The sequence below is a fragment of the Cibotium barometz genome, chromosome 56, assembly GCF_041138505.1.
Source record: "Cibotium barometz isolate CiBa-2024 chromosome 56, ASM4113850v1, whole genome shotgun sequence".
Lineage (NCBI taxonomy): Eukaryota > Viridiplantae > Streptophyta > Polypodiopsida > Cyatheales > Cibotiaceae > Cibotium > Cibotium barometz.
Genome location: NC_141101.1, coordinates 21,730,067 through 21,747,998, shown reverse-complemented (window position 1 = coordinate 21,747,998; position 17,932 = coordinate 21,730,067). Strand labels below are relative to the sequence as shown.

General features: G+C 46.3%; 1 protein-coding gene across 1 annotated transcript in view; it reads left to right on the top strand.

The window, feature by feature from the left end:
- EMB3012 (embryo defective 3012) overlaps positions 1 to 17,932 on the top strand; it is a 172,127-nt gene that overhangs the window by 51,406 nt on the left and 102,789 nt on the right. Inside the window, exons 11-16 of the mRNA XM_086791541.1 lie at positions 4,097 to 4,220; positions 4,359 to 4,642; positions 15,713 to 15,838; positions 15,984 to 16,046; positions 16,375 to 16,566; positions 17,689 to 17,748. Coding sequence (XP_086647667.1) covers positions 4,097 to 4,220; positions 4,359 to 4,642; positions 15,713 to 15,838; positions 15,984 to 16,046; positions 16,375 to 16,566; positions 17,689 to 17,748 — 849 coding nt within the window. The remainder of the gene's footprint in view (positions 1 to 4,096; positions 4,221 to 4,358; positions 4,643 to 15,712; positions 15,839 to 15,983; positions 16,047 to 16,374; positions 16,567 to 17,688; positions 17,749 to 17,932) is intronic.

Here is a 17,932-nt window from a genome sequence, read left to right as displayed (position 1 = left end):
CATCATAGGCCAATATGGAAGAAAATTGCTGAAATATTGCTTCCTTTTTTACCTATTCCAACTATGGCTGACACAGACAGGCTCATGGATTGGCAATTGTGCTCATCTACTGCAAGCACTCATCCTGTTCCCCTTCCAGCCTTGACCTCCATCAAAGCTTACAGGCTTCTTCAGCCTCCCCCATGGATTCAGCAACATGCCAATTCTTTGTGGCATATGAGAAAGCCTCTCTCTTGGTGGCGGAAGAATCTCCGCATGTTATGGAAGTGTAAAATGCCACTGAAGCAAAGACTCTGTCTTTGGAGATGTTTGACAGGCACATTATCAGTTGGGGTCACACTTGCCAAACGTCACATTGCACCATCCACATGTCTAAGATGTTCAGCTCCCTCAGAAACCTTTCTTCATCTGCTGTGGGAATGTCCTTGTTCCAGGACCCTCCTCACCAGAATTTCAGGCTATCTTTGGCTCCGATTCCCGAGTCACAGATTTGGGAAACATTTTTGGCTCTTTGGCAGATTATTGCAGTCTTTGTCCCAATACTCACTATTTCTTTTCTGGGTGAGATATTGGGCTCTTTGGACAATTTGGAGTGAGCACAACATGGCATACTTGGGTAGGCTGAATCAACAGTCATATGAATTCTTCAGAGCCTCATTGCGGCAATCCTTATATGATGCCTGCCATGAGGGTGATATGGATGCTTCTTGCATAGAGCTCTTCTGTTTATGTTTCTGACATTTGGGTTCCTCTCCTTTATGGAGATCTCCCATCTTTGTAAATTTGTGAACATATAAATATACTGCACTAGACATTACCAAAAAAAAAAAAAGTGTGTGTGGAGTGCGTGTGTGAGAGCATATCTTGATACATAGTTCTACACCCACTATTGGGCACTGATGACGTTAGTGGGGATGTCGTAGTATCTAGTCCATACTATGCATAATGGAGTTGATAGTTATATAGTCTTGTGGGTTGACTACCATGAGTATATAACATGCATGTTCCTGAAAGGTGAATTTGGGCATGTTCTTGGATTCATCTAGGTATATATATAGTTGTTCCTAGCACACAATTGGCCAGTGGAAACACACACGTGGGATTCTTGGGCACTTGGAATCCATGTCTTGGTGACGTTACGGGCGGCACGAAGGATGCCTAGCCTCTCGTAAGGTGGCTCAAAGATGGGGAATGACCACTTGGACGGACAAATGGTGACATATGCTGCCCAAGTTGGGCATCTTGCGGACCCCTATCTTGTGTTTGTGGCTGGTCTCGATACATCTGTGGATGCTCTAATGGGGCTGGCCCAAATTTGAATTGCATGCCAAACTGCTGAACCTGGGTCTGATTTGGTTGCCATCTTTGCTGGTACCCTCAACTTATCATTTTTCACCTGTTTTAGTCTTAGAGTTGCTGCCCAAAGGTCATAACATCCCCGATTGTTTGGCAATGCATACTACAATCTATCCACACAATTTCCGATCTCTGTCTTAGCGGTCTTATTTTCTCCCGTTGTGAGGGCTCACAAATTGAGCCTTTGATCTCTCTTTCCTAGTCTATAGCCCAAAGTCATGTCCACATGTACTTATTACAGATGTGTGAGAAGTGACATCCCAATGTGCTTGTTTAAAAAAAAGTTGGAATGGGAATTCTTATTTCTGATGTGTGAGAAGTGACATCCCTATTCTTACTCGAGTGGCTATTACACCATGTTCTCGAGATTAAGATGCAACTTCAAATCTAGAAATTTATTGTAATACCACAACTCTCTCTCAAAGGGGGGGAAAACTATTGATGCATCATCAAGACTTAAATTGCTTGCTTGTGGGGTGACTGCGATTTGACCTTGATCTGCATTTCAGGTGGTACTTGAAGTTGTTCCAATATTGTTAATGGTACACGATCTTGTTTGGGTATTGGTTCCAATATTGTTTCTGGGTTTGCTTTCTGTGCTGGGTGAGGTGTTGGGGCTGTCTTTACTGATAATAGTACTAGATCTTGTTCTCATTTTGATTCTGATTTTGTTTCTGTGTTTGCTTTCTGTTTTGGGTGTGATGTTGGGTTTATCTTTACTCTTCTTGCTCACTTTTGGTAAGAGGGTTGTGGCCAAATAAGCCGTTATCATTCTCGAAGTAAAAGCAAGTCTGATAGAGCTAAGACAACTGAGCTTGGTGAAGAAAAATCTGGGTGGAGCCGACCTGGATGGAGAGGCAGAAGGAAGATTTGGCAACTGGGGTTTCCTCTTGACACATATACACATGGTCTGAGTCATCTTCTCATTATATGCAGTAAGATTTGGCTGTACAATCTCAAGACAGTGGACCAAGTATCTTTTGGAGGCTGGTTTGCTAATATTCACTCTTAAATCTCTGGGTGGGCTATTTGCAAGGTGTGTATGGTCGATATGGAACTATCATGACCAAACCTTTACACATCTCACATGGCATTCGGTGTTCAAAGTTAAGAACCCTTGCAAGTTCTGGTGTGATACTTTTGATAGATGTGAAAACATGGGTAGAACTAATCAATTGCATTCATGTATGAAAAGACGCTTTCTGGTGCATTTTTAGAGACCCTTCCCTTGAGTGAACCATGTGTTTATGTGAAGGCCAATTTTGAGCACCCTTCACATTTCCAGCTTGTTTCCACCGTGGTTCATAGCCAGACTGTCGCAGATGTCGATTGATGATACTTTATTTTTGGACCTATTGGGACCTTCACTTGCATTTTAAGCTGCACTACTTCCATCTATGTAGCTACATTCTGTGGGGTCTGATTTCAAGCACTGTTGGGTTCTGATTTCAGGTACTGTCACCTTAGGTTTTACCCTCTTTTGCAATGCATCTACAATGATGTACATACAGCAGGCTTACATGGCCTAATACTCTTACTATGTGGTATATTACAATCACTTATTCAAGGGGATGTTCTAGGCATCTTTTATCATAGTACTACATATTTGCCTCCTCCAAATGCTTAGAAGATCTTTCTTTCTTACTCTCCTCCTCTTTCCCTTTCTTGTCACCTTTTTTTTGGGAGTAAAACAGGGCTGATTAGATTACCACAAAATCTCGTACAAACATGCACTAAAGCGCCAAATGTACAAGTGCGACCAACCGCACTACCCATACAAAATCTCAGGGAGGGAGATAAGAGATGCGGGACATAAACCACTGTGGAGGAATGTACTTCCACCGTGGGGTACTGCCTTGCAACTGGAAAATCTCATGACGACTCCAAGTCTCCAAGAAATGTTCTCTCCGCAACTCGCCAGATCGAGAGGAGAGAGTCATCAAATAGTCCCATTCACCACGAAGCGTGTGAATGGTGTCGGACCAAATATTTGCTAAAATCTGATGAGTGGAAGAAGATTCATCTGGCCCTCCAAATGCACCAGCCAGTAATAGCGCCTATGATACTAAAGGTCTCTGAGCTATTTGATGATCCCTGAGAATGCATAACATGACGGGGGATATCAGAAAAAACGCATGTGAGCAGAGATCCCGTGCCCGATGTGGAAAACTAAGTCATCTGGAGCAGCCTTGTATCCAAGACGCCGCCCTACCAAATTTGGTTGCAACCGACAAAATGCACCCCAAGTGTTGTACCCGAGGTCCGGAGAAATCTGTCGGAGAAGCTGAGAAACACCTGTCCACACCATCTGAGGAACCTTGCCGGGTTTTGTCCCTAGAGGATGAATGCTAGAAAGTGCTCAACTCACTTTTGGACGTTTAGTGTGGAAACCATTTATTAGACATGGTTGCTGGCATTATTTTTGGTAGTGTGAGTGTTCATTTACACATGAAGACACACAAACCCATTCGACATAATTAATTGTTTACTAATGTTAGTATGGGTGTTTGTTTACATGCACAAAGGTTGACCCTTGTGAAGAGGGACACACCCAGTACATGTTTTCAAACATCTGATTGACCATTCTTTTGCATCTTCATAACAGGATCAAGGGTAGGTCAAAATGCTCTATGACAATGTTGACCTGTGCGTTTTCAAGTGTATGATGCAAGTTCCTTTATGACTCTAGTGTGCTGATCTGTATGACTCGTGTGCTGAATCTTGTTCACTGTCGTGGCAGACTGTAATATTTTACCGTGGTAATTCTGTTGGAGAGGGTCATCCAGCACCTGCAGTTGCAGCAGTAAATTTGCCTGTCACATGCAGTGTACCCTCATCAATTACTCTCCTTGTTGATGAAGTTGGTAAGTAACTGGATGCTTTGGTGTGCATTTCAAGTTTTCCTGCAAGAGAACATTCGGTGATTGCATCAATGCTTTCTTTCAATTGGTGATTTGTATTTCTCATAATTTTCTTTTCTGATGGATCTGTGATCATAACAGAGCACTCTTTGCCACGTATCAAATCCTCTGCTCAAGCACTTCGTGACGAAAATTGGGTGCATAAGTTCCCTGTCACTGTTGTGAGTGGTTGTGGCTTGCGGGTTTCTGCAGTTGCTCTAGATGCCTTTGGAAGTCCTTTTGCGAATGCATCGTCTTTGCCTATCGATTGGATGCTGGTGGATTGTTTAGGTTTGGCTTATTGGGAAAGACATGTCACATCTGAAGCTTACATTGAAAATGGAAGGTGGGAGGAGAATCTAGTGCTCAGGGACAATGCTGGTCAGGTAACTTCTGTACACAATTGTTCACATTACCTTTGTTTACACCAGGTTCTTTCCTTGATGTGATGACAGTACCTGTGTTTACACCAGGTCCTTTCCTTGATATGAAATAGTCACTGTCTATCTTTTTCTAGCTTTTTAGAGTAGTTTTTGCTGCTGATTGGTAGGAGATTCGTGATCGACCTCGTAAGCACAGAAAACTAGTGTGGCCCTTGACAATGTGGGTTTTTGGAGGTGCAGTCGCATGACAAAAGACTGATACCTTTCTGGAAGTCCTTATTCTTGATGTCCACTTTCCAAAGATTTAAGGCAGCTCTCCATGAAGATTGCCCCAGGCACAACATAGTTAGCTCTAGGAAGAAACCTATGATGAAGTAGGGAATGTCCTTGGATTCCATTTTGTCTGGATAAATGGGAACCATGGAAGCGGTGATAATATGATTCTAATGTGCTGGTAAGGATCTGAGGATCTATCCCAGCTGTTTATTCAAACTGCTTGAGGACGAAAGGTCTTAAGAAAAGCAATACGCCTGAGGACAACAGCTCCAGAGGAGAGATTTTTTGATGACATAAGGATACACACCATCAGTCAGGAGGTTGTGGTGTGGCCAGCCACTTGAGGCGAGAAGCAGAAGGATAGTGAGGGGTTTTGTGTTACGGCCATTGGCTAGGAGCTCAGTGGTGTGTATACACTGGGTACCGAAGGGTGCTGCACAAGAGAGGTGTGTGGATAGGTGGGTTCACGTATGGGCACCTGTTTCCCTAGGTATATATAGGAGGAGTGGAACATTTACCTTATGCAATGTCTCGTTTTTATACTATTTTCTTTGGTTCTAGAGTTTTGGCACCGCATTGTCTTCTCCCTTCTTTTTACTGTAAAATGGTACAGGCCAAGTGGGGAGTTTAAGGACTCAGGCCCTGACATTCGGTATCAGGGCCCGGTAAGCTCAAGGACATGTTGGTTCGTGTACCTTTGTCTCGCAAGTTAGAGCAGAAAATTGAAGGGTCTTTGCATCACAACAGTGCAATTGCAGAGGGCCATGAATTGGATTGAACAAACAGCTCAGGGAGTCATGATAGGCTAGATTTTAAGTTTACTTTAGGTCAAGTAGCCTATTTTAGGCTTTTAACTTCCCTTTCATCTCCATTCCTTTCCCGTCTTTGCTTTCCTCTAGTACTTTCTGTCTTTTTTTTTTTGGGGAAAAAGATCCTTCTATTAGTTATCAAGAAAAACAACCAATATGCTCAAGTACAAATCCGTCTCCAAAAGGAAATGCTAGTCAAGATGAACAAAGGGGAGGATGCACTTCTCCTCTGGCTGGCCGCTCTAGAGGAGAAGGCTATCTCATACAATGGGGTGAGGGGGAAATAACCACGCACGTGGTTTGTAATGCCAAGTGGGCTCACCACTACTATCTGTAACAAAGGGACCACACTGTCAGATCCTAAGGAAGGCCTCCCGACGCTTCCTCATGCGGTTTGAGCCGCCCTGAAGCTGCCCCCATTGACCACGGAGGGTATGAATGATATTGAGCTAGATGGTCTGGATAGATTCGGTTGGTGGGGTGAGGGTGGCTTCGATACATCGAGCTCTCCGAATATGCCATGTGGCAATGCTACTGCAAATCTCCCCTCTGGCTAGAACCTGGCGCAAAGAAATGGGTAGCAGGCGATGCCATAGTCGCTCTCTGGCCACCTTGTCCAATGAAGGGTCGATGTGCCACTCGTGTGCATGAAAACCAATCACCCTCACCCTCTGCAAGGTGCAGCTCCCAAGGTCCTCTACGAGAGTCTCTGATCTATCCAGTCTGCCATGAAGCCCAATAGAGAAGGTGAGTAGTAGAGCGGAGCACTCATCCGCGCCATGGATTGCCAGCGGTATACCTTGCCTGTTGAACTCTCCCAGCTAGTGTGGAGGAGAAGGATCCAGTATCAGGGCTAGCCACTCAGGGGGGATGGAAGAGTCGATGTCAAGCCTAAGTCGGTCTCTACCCCGCATCTCAATAGGGCCTCTCTCCTGCGCCTCCAAGGGTAGCTGTTTGAATGCAAGCCAATCTCCAAGTGACCTAGCGGGGGTTGTGCTCAAGGCTCCCCAAGAGATGTATTGGTGAGCCCCAGACATGTGATCACTAGGCAAACGTACCATAGGATTCCATATCAAAGGTTGTGGAGGTCGCTCCTCAGAGGCTACTGGTGTTGATTGCTGCAAGGCCGGCCTCATATGGTCCTAGGCATGCAAGAGACTGGTTGTAAATTTGTCCTCGAATGTTGGGCTAAAGCCGTGTGCTCACATCTCTATGAAAATCTATCTCATGCTTTGAGGCCAAGGGCCCCTAGTATCAGAGTGCCGGTGGAAACCTAGCTAGTAGGAAGTCCTTTCAAGGCTCACCGCTAAGAAGAAGACCTTGAACTATCAACTTGTTCAGCAGGGCACGGCTCTAAATGGAGGGGTCGATGATGCCCAGGCCCCCTCTACATGGTGGCTGAACGATCACTCTCCAAGCCACCTTGGCTCTAGCCAATCTCCAATCGTTGGCAGTCCACAGAAGATTCCAGATCAAATGTGGAGCCGCCCAACTCCATCAGAGCCAAAGGCCAGAGGTGGGTTAGCACATCCGTGATGCACAGGTCATGCAAATCATGTGAACGCTCTATGGCCTGCCCTTGAATAGGGGAGGATACTGACTTTGTGCTCCAATCCTTTCCATGTGCTGCACTCATGGGGGAGGAGAAGATCATTGCACCACTGTTTGGGGTGGACGGCTTGGAGTGGTATAACAGGACACAGATGCGGATGGGAGCCACCATCTCCTTGAACATGCCAACCTAGACAAAGGATTGACACCAGTTGGGAGATTATTGCCAGTATTACAGCATGGCAGATCTGGAGAGCTAGATGCACGGAGGCTATTGAGGGTGTCTAGATTTTTGGGTCTCAGTGCATTAGTACTATATGGGGTGATATCATCCATACTCTTATGGCTACTTGGGCTCACATTCAGGGGCCCTCTCGTTCTGCGCAGGCGAAGCGTGTGATATTTATGCAGGAATGGGACCATGGCTTCTTCTTTTCCTTTAGTACCACAGGTCTTACATGGCATCATGATGCTCCTCAGTGGTTGAAATCACCTTACATATTGGGGTGATTCTATTCTTTTCCGGCTTATAGCTGTGAGAGTTGTATGTTTTTCTCATACTTAATAGAAGTCTCTTTCTGAGAAAAAAAAAGCAGACTTGTGATCTTTGATGTCCATACGCCAAAGACAACAAAGCTTTGAGTGTCCCGATTGCATGCTTTGTGACATCACAAGCACTACGGATGGAGGTGAGGAGCGGTAGGTAATGTGTGGCATCCAATGCATGTACACAAATTAGCATGAAAACCCCCTCTAGCAAGGGAGGTGGATGTCCTTAACATGTTCTGAACCCAGGACCTTCCACTCTAACCATAGGGCTACTAGCTTGGGAACTTTTAAAAATGGCATTTTCAAGGTATCTGTAATTTTACATGAAGAGGATTTGGAGTGATGGATACGTATAGGTCAAAAAGTTAAAAGCTTTCTTCATAAATTGCATTTTTTTAAATTGCAGACACCACCAGATACAGCTTTGTTTCCAAGAGAGCCCAAATCACAACTATGACACATCTTTGGCTCTCTACTTGGTCAGACTACTCAAGAACATCCCTTCTAAATTGGGATAACTTTAACTTTTCACACAAATAAAAAAACAACTTTCTTTCATGTGAAAAATTTTTCACTGCACATACCGTCCTCAGTAATAATAGCCTGCAGTAAGTCCAAGTAGGCACTTCCACCTAAGTAAGTGCATAAATGTTCAAGACGGAGCGGCTGCCATGGACGACTCCTGGGGTTCAAGACTAGAAGTTGCCGAATCAGGGTTTAGGGTTTAGGGTTTAGGATTGTGGCTAACCGCTCAGCGCGCGGACAGCTCAGGGATTTGCTCCATGCAAGCCTCCTCCGTGTGGCTAGAAAGATCACATATATTCATTCTCTCAGCCCTCGGGCATGGCTACTACCACGTTGAGTTCGATTCGCCCACAGCTTTGGACAGAGTCTTGCAACTGAACACTGTACCATTGCGTACGGCCCAGGCCTTCTTTGTGAGGTGGCAACACGGCATTGACCCTGCGTGCAATCCTTGGGCTAGCGTTTCAGGCTTTCCGATGATAGGTGGTGCTATCAGGAGGGTGATGGAATCCCCCCTAACGTCGCCTCGGTTCTTGGGAGGAGGGCCAGGATTCCATTCCTTCGTATCTACATCGCCTCCCCAGACCCAGTGCCTCACATCATTTCTCTCCCTAGTCTGCAGGGAAGAGATTCTGTAGAGAGTTGAGTACTCGGGCCTCCCAGGCCAATGTTTCATCTATAGCCAGATGGGACACCTCACTAGAGCCTGCCCTCACCGGCATACCAGGAGGCTGCCTCCAGTAGCCCCCCCTCCCAACCCCACTTCAGACTCTCCTCAAGGGGGTGGACGGGATAGAGGCCACCCTGTACCAGCACACCGGGCCTCGGCTGAGGCCAGCGCAAGAGAGTGGCAGACTGTTGGCCCGATGCAGGACCGCCAACCGCCGACGAGACCCGAGATACGTCGACATGCGGAACAGAATGGCAGGATCTAGGACGATACAGTTCTATCAGAGAACCATTTTGAGCATTTATTGTAGAGCAACTCCTGATGGCGATGGGCCCACGCAGCCCCCCCCCCCCCCCCCCCCGGCACAGTGAACCCTACCACCCCCTCTCCCGCTGTCTTTATCGACTCTCCCCCCTCCAGCCCACCCTCTTCAGCCTCTCCAGAGCACTCCCGCCTTCCTCTAGCTGCGCCAAATCTGGAGTGGCGTGCCAGCCGGCTCCATTCTCGAAGTGGGTAGAGATTACCATTGCTGCCTCTCCAATACCGGCCTCCCCCTGAGTCACGAGATGGTTCCCCCAAGGCATTGGACCAACCAGTTGACTACAGTTTTCTCCGATGTGAGGAACATCCTGCAATAAACCATGCTGGGCAATATCTCTACGAATGAAAATTGTAGAATTTGTACCACTGCCCTCATAAAAAAACTGCGGACTGGACTGGGAGAGCCAAGCAACTGCCCCCCAAGTCACATGCATGGCTCCGCCACTCAATTTGCCCATAAGTTGGGCGATAGGACCCCAAATCTGCTGTGCAGTGCTGCATCCCAATAAACAATGTTGTACGGTCTCAAAATCTGCCGCACACCTAGGACAGGAAAATGCTACACCGAAAAGTGACCTCCACTGATTGGTGGGGAGACCACCATGTAAGAATAACCAAAAGAAATGGGAGATATGGCTCCTTCTGTATGAGTGCCAAAGTTTATGCCAATATCTACGCTGTATCACTGGAGAAATATCATAGCTCTCCCAATGAGGCTTGAGAGTAGCGATTCTATGCATCTGTCGAGTGAGGAGAAGCCTAGCATTCCGGACAGTGAAACTGAAAAAAGGAAGGCTTTTCAAAGGATCGAAGGCATCAATCCACTCCCACTCTCTTGGATCCCACTGAAGATATCTGATAGGACTGCCACCATATAACCACAAACACCAAGAGCCACATGAGTCACTATTTGAGGAGAAGGATCAATGAACCAGTGCTTCCCCGAGCGACCAACAATCCTCACTGGACTAAGCCTAGTATTTGGGATGATCTCCTCCATACTAGAATAAATGAGGCAATCTGTATCCTCCTGGCTCGGGAGAGCAATGACATGCAGAGGTATGCCTATCCTCGAAAAAATGCCAGCCAACCCGGATGATAGTCTCCGTGAAAGGTCCCAAAAAGCCACTCATGCGGAATAGCTGCATCAATCTAATCAATACGAATGCGAGAGTTCCTAAGATGCTGAATAGATGCAACTCTCCGATCCTCCGCAAGACTCTTAAAGGTCTTCCAAGCAAGAACTGTGTATGCGCATCTCTCCCATTCGGACCATTGCATATAACGAGATGCACCAAGTGCCTGACTTGCCTCATCCCTAAGGAACTCGTTACACATAATAGGTTGTCGGTCAGCCTTGTCCAAAGACCTAGGAAGCCTTTGTCACAAAAAATATCTCATGCTTCTCCATGCTTTGACAATGGCTCCAATAAGAGGGGAAGATGGTGTCGTGATATCAGCCTCTGTGAACAAAAAACGTGTGCTGGGTATCCATTCTCTCCCGACCCTGGGTGTACATCCAGAAATCTGAGACAAGAAAAAATCCTTCCAAGGCTTAGTGCTTGGTAGGAAACCTTTGACCACAAGTTTGCAAAGCAACCCCCTGCACTGAACATCCGGATCGATAATATTCAAGCCTCCCTCTCTTTTGGGTTGAATAACTGTGAGCCAAGCTACCTTGGCACGAGTGTGCGAGGTGCCATCCAAACGCGACCAGAGAAAATTGCGGATCAATCTCCGCAATCGGCCAATGCACGCATGAGAGAAGCACCAACAAGAGGCAATAAACCAAGCTGGGGCAACCAAAACGTGATTAGCCACCAAAGCTCTGGAGGCTAAATCTAATCTCCTGGAGCTCCAATGGAGGAGCTTCTTTCGGATACTCATAAGAACTGGAGCAAAATGCTGTGCAGGAGAAATATCAATCCCAACTTGGTATCCCAAATATCTAGCAGTGCATCCTCTGCTGATCCAAGTAAAACCAAGCTTTGCATCCAATCAACTCTCGGTGAATCACTAACCCAAAAACCAATGGATTTGTGCAAATTAATGAGTGCCCTTGCTGCCAAACAGAACTCCTCTAGTGCTACCTGGAAGAAACTTAAGCATATACGTGAAGCCTCCAAAAACAGGGCTGTGTCATCAGCTAACTCAGAGTCAACCAATTCCCCTTGACTGCGAAGAGGCAACCTCAATCCCGAAATACCAATAGTGGAGCGGAGAAAGATTCTCATGGCCTCTGCAACTATGATATATGATAATGGGGCTAAAGGGCAGCCCTGTCGTACTGAGCGAGAAATCTTAAACCGCTCTCCTCTATCACCGCAAGCAAGAACTCTATGGTGGGCATCACGATACATGCATGAAACTCCCTTGTTCCATCCATGAGAAAAGCCCATATGGCTAAGAGTACCCTCAAAGAAGTCCCAATCCACTCTATCATAGGCCTTCTCAAAATCCAAGAGCAAACTGGCTAAGGGTTGATTGCTTACTTTAGCCCATTCGACGGCCTCCCAAAATGAGAAAATGTTATCAAAGATGCTCCTGCCGTGTAAGAATCCATTCTGAGTATCATGAATAACATCCTGCAAAATTGGTTGCAATTTGATGCTCACTGCCTTAGCTAGAATCTTAAAGGCAATCCCAGGTAAGGTGATAGGTCTCCATTGGCCAATCAATGTCTTATCCCCGCTCTTAGGAATAAGATAAATATGCCCCTCAGTGAGAGAAGAAGGCATAGAACCTGTGTCCCACATCTCTTGCAAAGCCGATGTGATCTCAGTCCCGATCTCATCCCAAAAAGTAATGAAAAAAACAGGGGAGAGGCCATCCTCCCTTGGACACTTACCATGAGGTAAGCATGAAGAGCATGTCTCAAATCAGAATGCGGCTCAGCACTAAGAAGCTGGCGATAGAAATCAGTGGCAATCTGTCTAACCATAAGAGGATCTGAGTGGAGTGCCATGTGAATCTTGCAACTCCCTGACACTATCTCTGGCATGAGATGGGCCGTGAGAAGCAAAGAAATGTTTGTTACATCTGCCACCCGTCTGTGTCCAAAAGGATTCTTGGACATGGAAACGGTACTCCACGCGCTGCTCAAGAGAGTGATGAAGTTCTGCCCTAACAGTACATAAAGAATCTCCAACCCATTGAGCATGAGGATGTTTCTCGTGCTCTTTCTGCAAGGCATCCAATCTACGTCTAATAGCCCTTTCTAAGTCCAAGGCCTCTTGCCGCTTGCACAGGGCACATGTGATAAAAGTCACTAATATCATAGGCATTGAAAGGCCTGTACGGAGTCATGAGATCTCCAAATATCAAGCATACGACGCGATAGCTCTGCATTTGAAAACAAATGATTAGGGATGCATACATGGGGTGCTGATCCATGGCAATTCGGATCTCTAATACATAAAACCACTGGGCAATGATCCGATTTGGAGGTGCATGTAGCAATAAAAGTATGTCCACCTTCGCCAAGCACCCAATCATCCACATAAAATCTGTCTAACCGTGCATAGATACATCCTGCATCTCTTCTCCTGTTAGACCATGAATAAAGAAGAGTGGATGGACTCCTCAAAATGTCATCCTCATGCCAACAATCTCTCCCATGAATGGAGAGTATAAACCTCTCTAAAGACGCTCTTTCAAGAGGATGCACCAAGCCCTCATGTCCACCTCTTTTATCTGTTGGCATCTCAACCATGTTAATATCCCCACCAATAATCCAATGGTCGGCAAGAGGCATCAATGTAGTGAGAGATTTCCAAAAGGCAATCCTCTCACCTCTATGGTTAGGAGCATAGAGGTTGAGAATACCAATGCATATAGTACCTTGCATAAGAAGGATCCACTGCGCTCTTGCAGGCAAAATAACACCATGTCCCATGATGCAAGGCAAGATCAAAGCTGAAACAGAGATACAAACACCACCCTTGGTACCAACGGCCGGTGACCAAAAGGTGTGTCCCAAGAGAAGCTTGCCTGGTCTCAAACACTGACTAGCTTCCAGTTTATGCTCTTGCAAGAGCAATATATCCATAGGTCCACTTGTGACTGCATAATGAAGTTGGGTTTTTACAATTTGTTTCCGCCGACGCGGAAAAAACCCCCAAGACCGTGAATGTTCCAAGAGACAATCCTCATAAAGACTCAGAGTAGGAACGACCAGATCTCGTGGTCGACGAAGGACCCCCTTTAGAGGCGGAAGTACGTCTCGCATAGGTAAGGGAGGGAAAATTTGACGATGTAAACCTTACCTCTCTCTCACACTCGGGGAAACAGCCAGGGCTAGTCCTCAGAACTGGAGAGGTACCATGACAATGCGAATGTGCAACATCATCCTCAAGGGTACAATCATCCTGTAACTGTAATGCAACATCCTCTTGTGAGGGATCCGGATCATGTGCCTGCAAGGCCTCATCCTCCAAAGAAGGATTAACATCCTGTGAGGCAAGAGTTGCATAGGGGTTGGGGTTCTCCACAAGCGGTGTGGGTGAAGGGGCAGGTACGGGGGTCTAAGGGTGCCTGCCATCCCTAACCACAACCCAACGCTATGTGGTCTGCTGTGGCAAAGGAGCAGCTGGAGTCTCGGCATCTGCAGAAGACCTCTGATGGGCAGGACCACGCCACCTCCTAGCATGGCCCCTTGATCTGGGGGCAATCTCTAGCAATGTGACCGTGTCGACGACAAATCCAACACTGGTCAGATCTGCCTGCAATCTCCATCCTCTGGCGGAAATGAGATGCGTCAGGTCTTTGAAGCATAACATGATCATCAGTAATCGATGGATCAGGAACAAGCACAAGGACCCGGGGTACACCATCAAGAGTGGCGGTAACGGCCGCGGAAGCTGAGGCGGGAGAGGTTGAGAGGATTGGTACCTCTAGAACCTGGCCAAAGGATGCTCCTGTGGAAGCTAAAAGCTTCCAATAGGACCGAGGAAGAGCAGGGAACTGTAGTGAGACCGGGGTAAGGCGCTGATCCTCCACCACTGGATCAAAGCCCACCTGGTATTGAAAGAAAAAACTCTTCCTAGGACCAAGAGGAAAGGGGCTGCCAGCCAAAGCTTGAGAAGTAGCTTCTGGAGAATGAAAGTCCACCTGGAAGAAGCCTCGACCAAGCAAACGAGTATCCTGAAAGTGCACAATCAGCTCCAAAGAGAGAGCTGCTAGAAGCCATTCACGGGCTTGCGAACGAGAGGGTGGGAACCATAAACTCTTGCAACAAGGGTGGTCTGGACCTCAAGGTCAATGTCGTGCTGAAGAGAGGTGAGCTCGTCTTGTGAAAAATTGATGATTCTCCCGGCCAGTGGGGGTGACGAGGGATTGGCTGCTGCAGAAGAAGCCATAAGACCAATCAAGAAAAGTGGGCGGCCAGCTTGAATCCAGATAAAATTGCTGCTGAATAAAGGCTGGAGCAGAGGAAGGGGGGCAGAGGCTGGAGCTGAAGGGCGGGAGGAGCTGGGGAAGTAAGGGCAATGGGCAGGCGGGGGCAGCAGAGGGGCAGGCGGGAACTGTAGATGGGCAGGGGGGCGGCAGCAAGGGGGCAGGTGGGGGCAGCAGATGGGGAGGCGGGGGAAACAAAAGGGGCTGGCGGGGGCTGAAGAGAGGCAGGCGAGGGGCATCAGAGGGGCTGGCGGGGGCAGCAGAGGGGCAGGCGGGGGCTGAAGAAATGCAAGCGAAGGCAGCAGAGGGGCAGGTGGGGGGTTGCAGATGGGCAGGCGAGGGCATCCAAGGAAGTATCTCAACTCACCAAGATCTTTCATGTCAAATTGCCAACTCAAAGCTTTCTTGACATGCAGGCGGAGGCAACAGAGGGCAGGTGGGAGCAGCAGAGGAGCAGGCGGAAGCAACAGAGGGCAGGCGGGGGCAGAAGAGGGACAGGCGGGGGCAGCAGCGCAAGTTCACCTTCAGCACCTATTCACCCTGTTTATTACTCTTAGGCGCTTGAGAAATCACAAGTCTGCTTTTGATGTTCACTTCAACTGGACCAGCTCCTCACTTGTGGGGTTCAGTCCTGTGGCTTGTCTGCTGTCTTGACTGGCAAATATTTGGAAAGGTTGTACTCCCTTTGTGGTACTTGGGTGTGTGAGTTTGACTTTGCTTGACACAAAAAGTTTCTTCACCTTGCAATGAATAGGTCTCAAAGCTTGACAGTCTGGTCCTCTGGACAGTTGATAACATATTGGTGGGTTTAATGGCCTGATGAACGTATAATATGGTTCCTAGTTCCACATGAATTTTGATATTCTTCTCTTCTCTGTTATTGTGGCTATGGGTGGAAAGGGTTTCGGAAGCTGTTATCAACATCTGGGATGTAGTTCAAAGCACTAATATGTTTTGACTTTCAATGTTGGGTTCCAGTGCCTTGTAAGGGCCCGTGTACGCTTATTTAGTGAGGGAGACTGGCTCTTACCAGTATTGCAGCCATCGAATTCTGATATTCTCAAGCAAGGATTGCACATCCTCACAGATGCAGTGCAGTTACAGGTCATATGTATAGATTTTGACACTTTAGTCTGTAAGATAAAACTCAGAAGTGTTTATCATGCTGTTAGGATCATGCTACTATTGGTAGGGATAATCATTCTGTAATTGTATCTCAACCCTCTCTTTCTGTTTTCTAATCTTGCAGCTAGTGACTTCATTGAGAGTAGCACCAAGATCCCTTCTTCTTTATAATCACATTGATGCCAAGGTACTCTCTGGGATTTACCATGTATTTTGAGATTGTCTGATCAGCATATGGAATGTCACTGTTATATGACAGAGGCACCAAAAGAAGTGCGTACTCAAAGAATTGTCTTGTGACCTGTTGATTCTACTAATTATTTCCTATCTCGAACATACAGTCTCTGCTTTTTGTGACTTTTTTTGAACATTTTACTTTCTTTAGATGCACAAACAAGTCAATGTCACCACTTTATACTGCACCTTCATGCACCCTTATTTCAGACGCGTGTGATGCTGCTGGCCCATTTTACATAAAATGCACTTTTCAAAGACTAGCTATGTTCTGTTTGCAGGGTGTTTTGACAGTTCTGGGTGGATCAAACCATATCGAAGCATACAGCAATGACACAAAAGTGGCTCTTGTCCTTGAGCAACCTCTGGCACCACAGTTTTTACATATGACAATTGCTGCTAGAGGTTTAGGGGCTGCTCTCATCACCATACAGGATGTTGGACTCATCACCCCGGCATCAGACACTGCGTTGGTACTGTTCCCTAACAGACTTGATATTTGGGTGGTAAAATTGAAGCTTGATATTTTCTGGCATTTCATGAAATCTATAGGTTGTGTCTATTTATATTCCATGTGTCCTGAAAGGTTCGATGAGAAGATGCAAGAGTGTGTGGTAAGACTGATAGATTATGGGAAGTAGTTCTCTGTCTGGTCCAGAGTGCCCCCACAGTGTAAATAGTGGTGGGCAAGTGGCAAAGCTGTAAACATAGTTTCTTGGTGTTTCAGGAATGGCTTGTACAGAACACGATTCAAGGGAAGGGGGTGTGTATCATTATTGGTAGTTTAACCCGGATATGTGCATTGACTACAGAGATACATTGTAGAGAGCAAGAAGATAAAGAAAAACACCTTCCGAAGAACCTGCAATGTTTTTAACAGGAGCACCAAATGTCCATCAACAACAGAAATAAGGAGTCAAACTCAGCAAAGAGAGAGTGACCACAGGAGAACAAAACCCAACTAATGTTTATGGTGTCTAGAAGCTTGCATGTCCAATGTAGAGTAGGTTGGGCAATGTGCAAATGGTGGGAGCATGGGGGTGAGGGGAATAGGGGGCAGAGGGATGGGCCTGAAAAGACTTAATGTGGGGGTTTTGGCCCAAATTTGTGTTTATTTAAAAAAGCATGAAAGAGACGTGTTGCAAACAAATGACAGTGTCATAATGTATGAAAAAACGTTTCCATGCAACTATGGGTGTAGATCACTGACTGGAAAGCAGTGTAATCTAATAACCTCGAGACTTACCTTGCTAAAATAATTGTATTTATTTCTGTTTCTGTGTCTATCTCCCCTTTTTGTTTTTGGTCACGGTCTAGTTCAGAAAATACAGGCATAAGCACACACATGCTTTGATTCTTCGAAAACAGTTTTCTAACACCTCTCAAACAAGGATTAAGAATTTACTGGCATGCTTTGACAAATGTAGCCCGCAATCCTTTGACTAGATGACCCTTGGGGCAAGACACACTTGCCTTTGCGATCTAAAAAGGGCTACTCTTTCTCTATAGGAGTATTTTTGTTAACAAGCCTGAAGCAAACATTCTTTGATGCAGTTTACTTCGTATATGTAAACTCTTTGATTTTTGGGCTGCAGGTTTGTGTGGCTGAAGTAGCATGGGTGCATCTACTTTTGCCTGAAGATGTCAGCATTCAGGTATGTCATGTTGCTTTACTTGCCCTGCACTCTTTGTGTGCCTAAAAGAGGAGAGGGACATGTCCCTAAATGACTTTACTCAAACAAGTATGTCTGTTTGATTAGAGTGACAAATTTTATATGTCATGTAATTTTGGTTGTCTTGGTAAAGTTGCTAATCAATCTTTATGTTCCAATGCTAAAA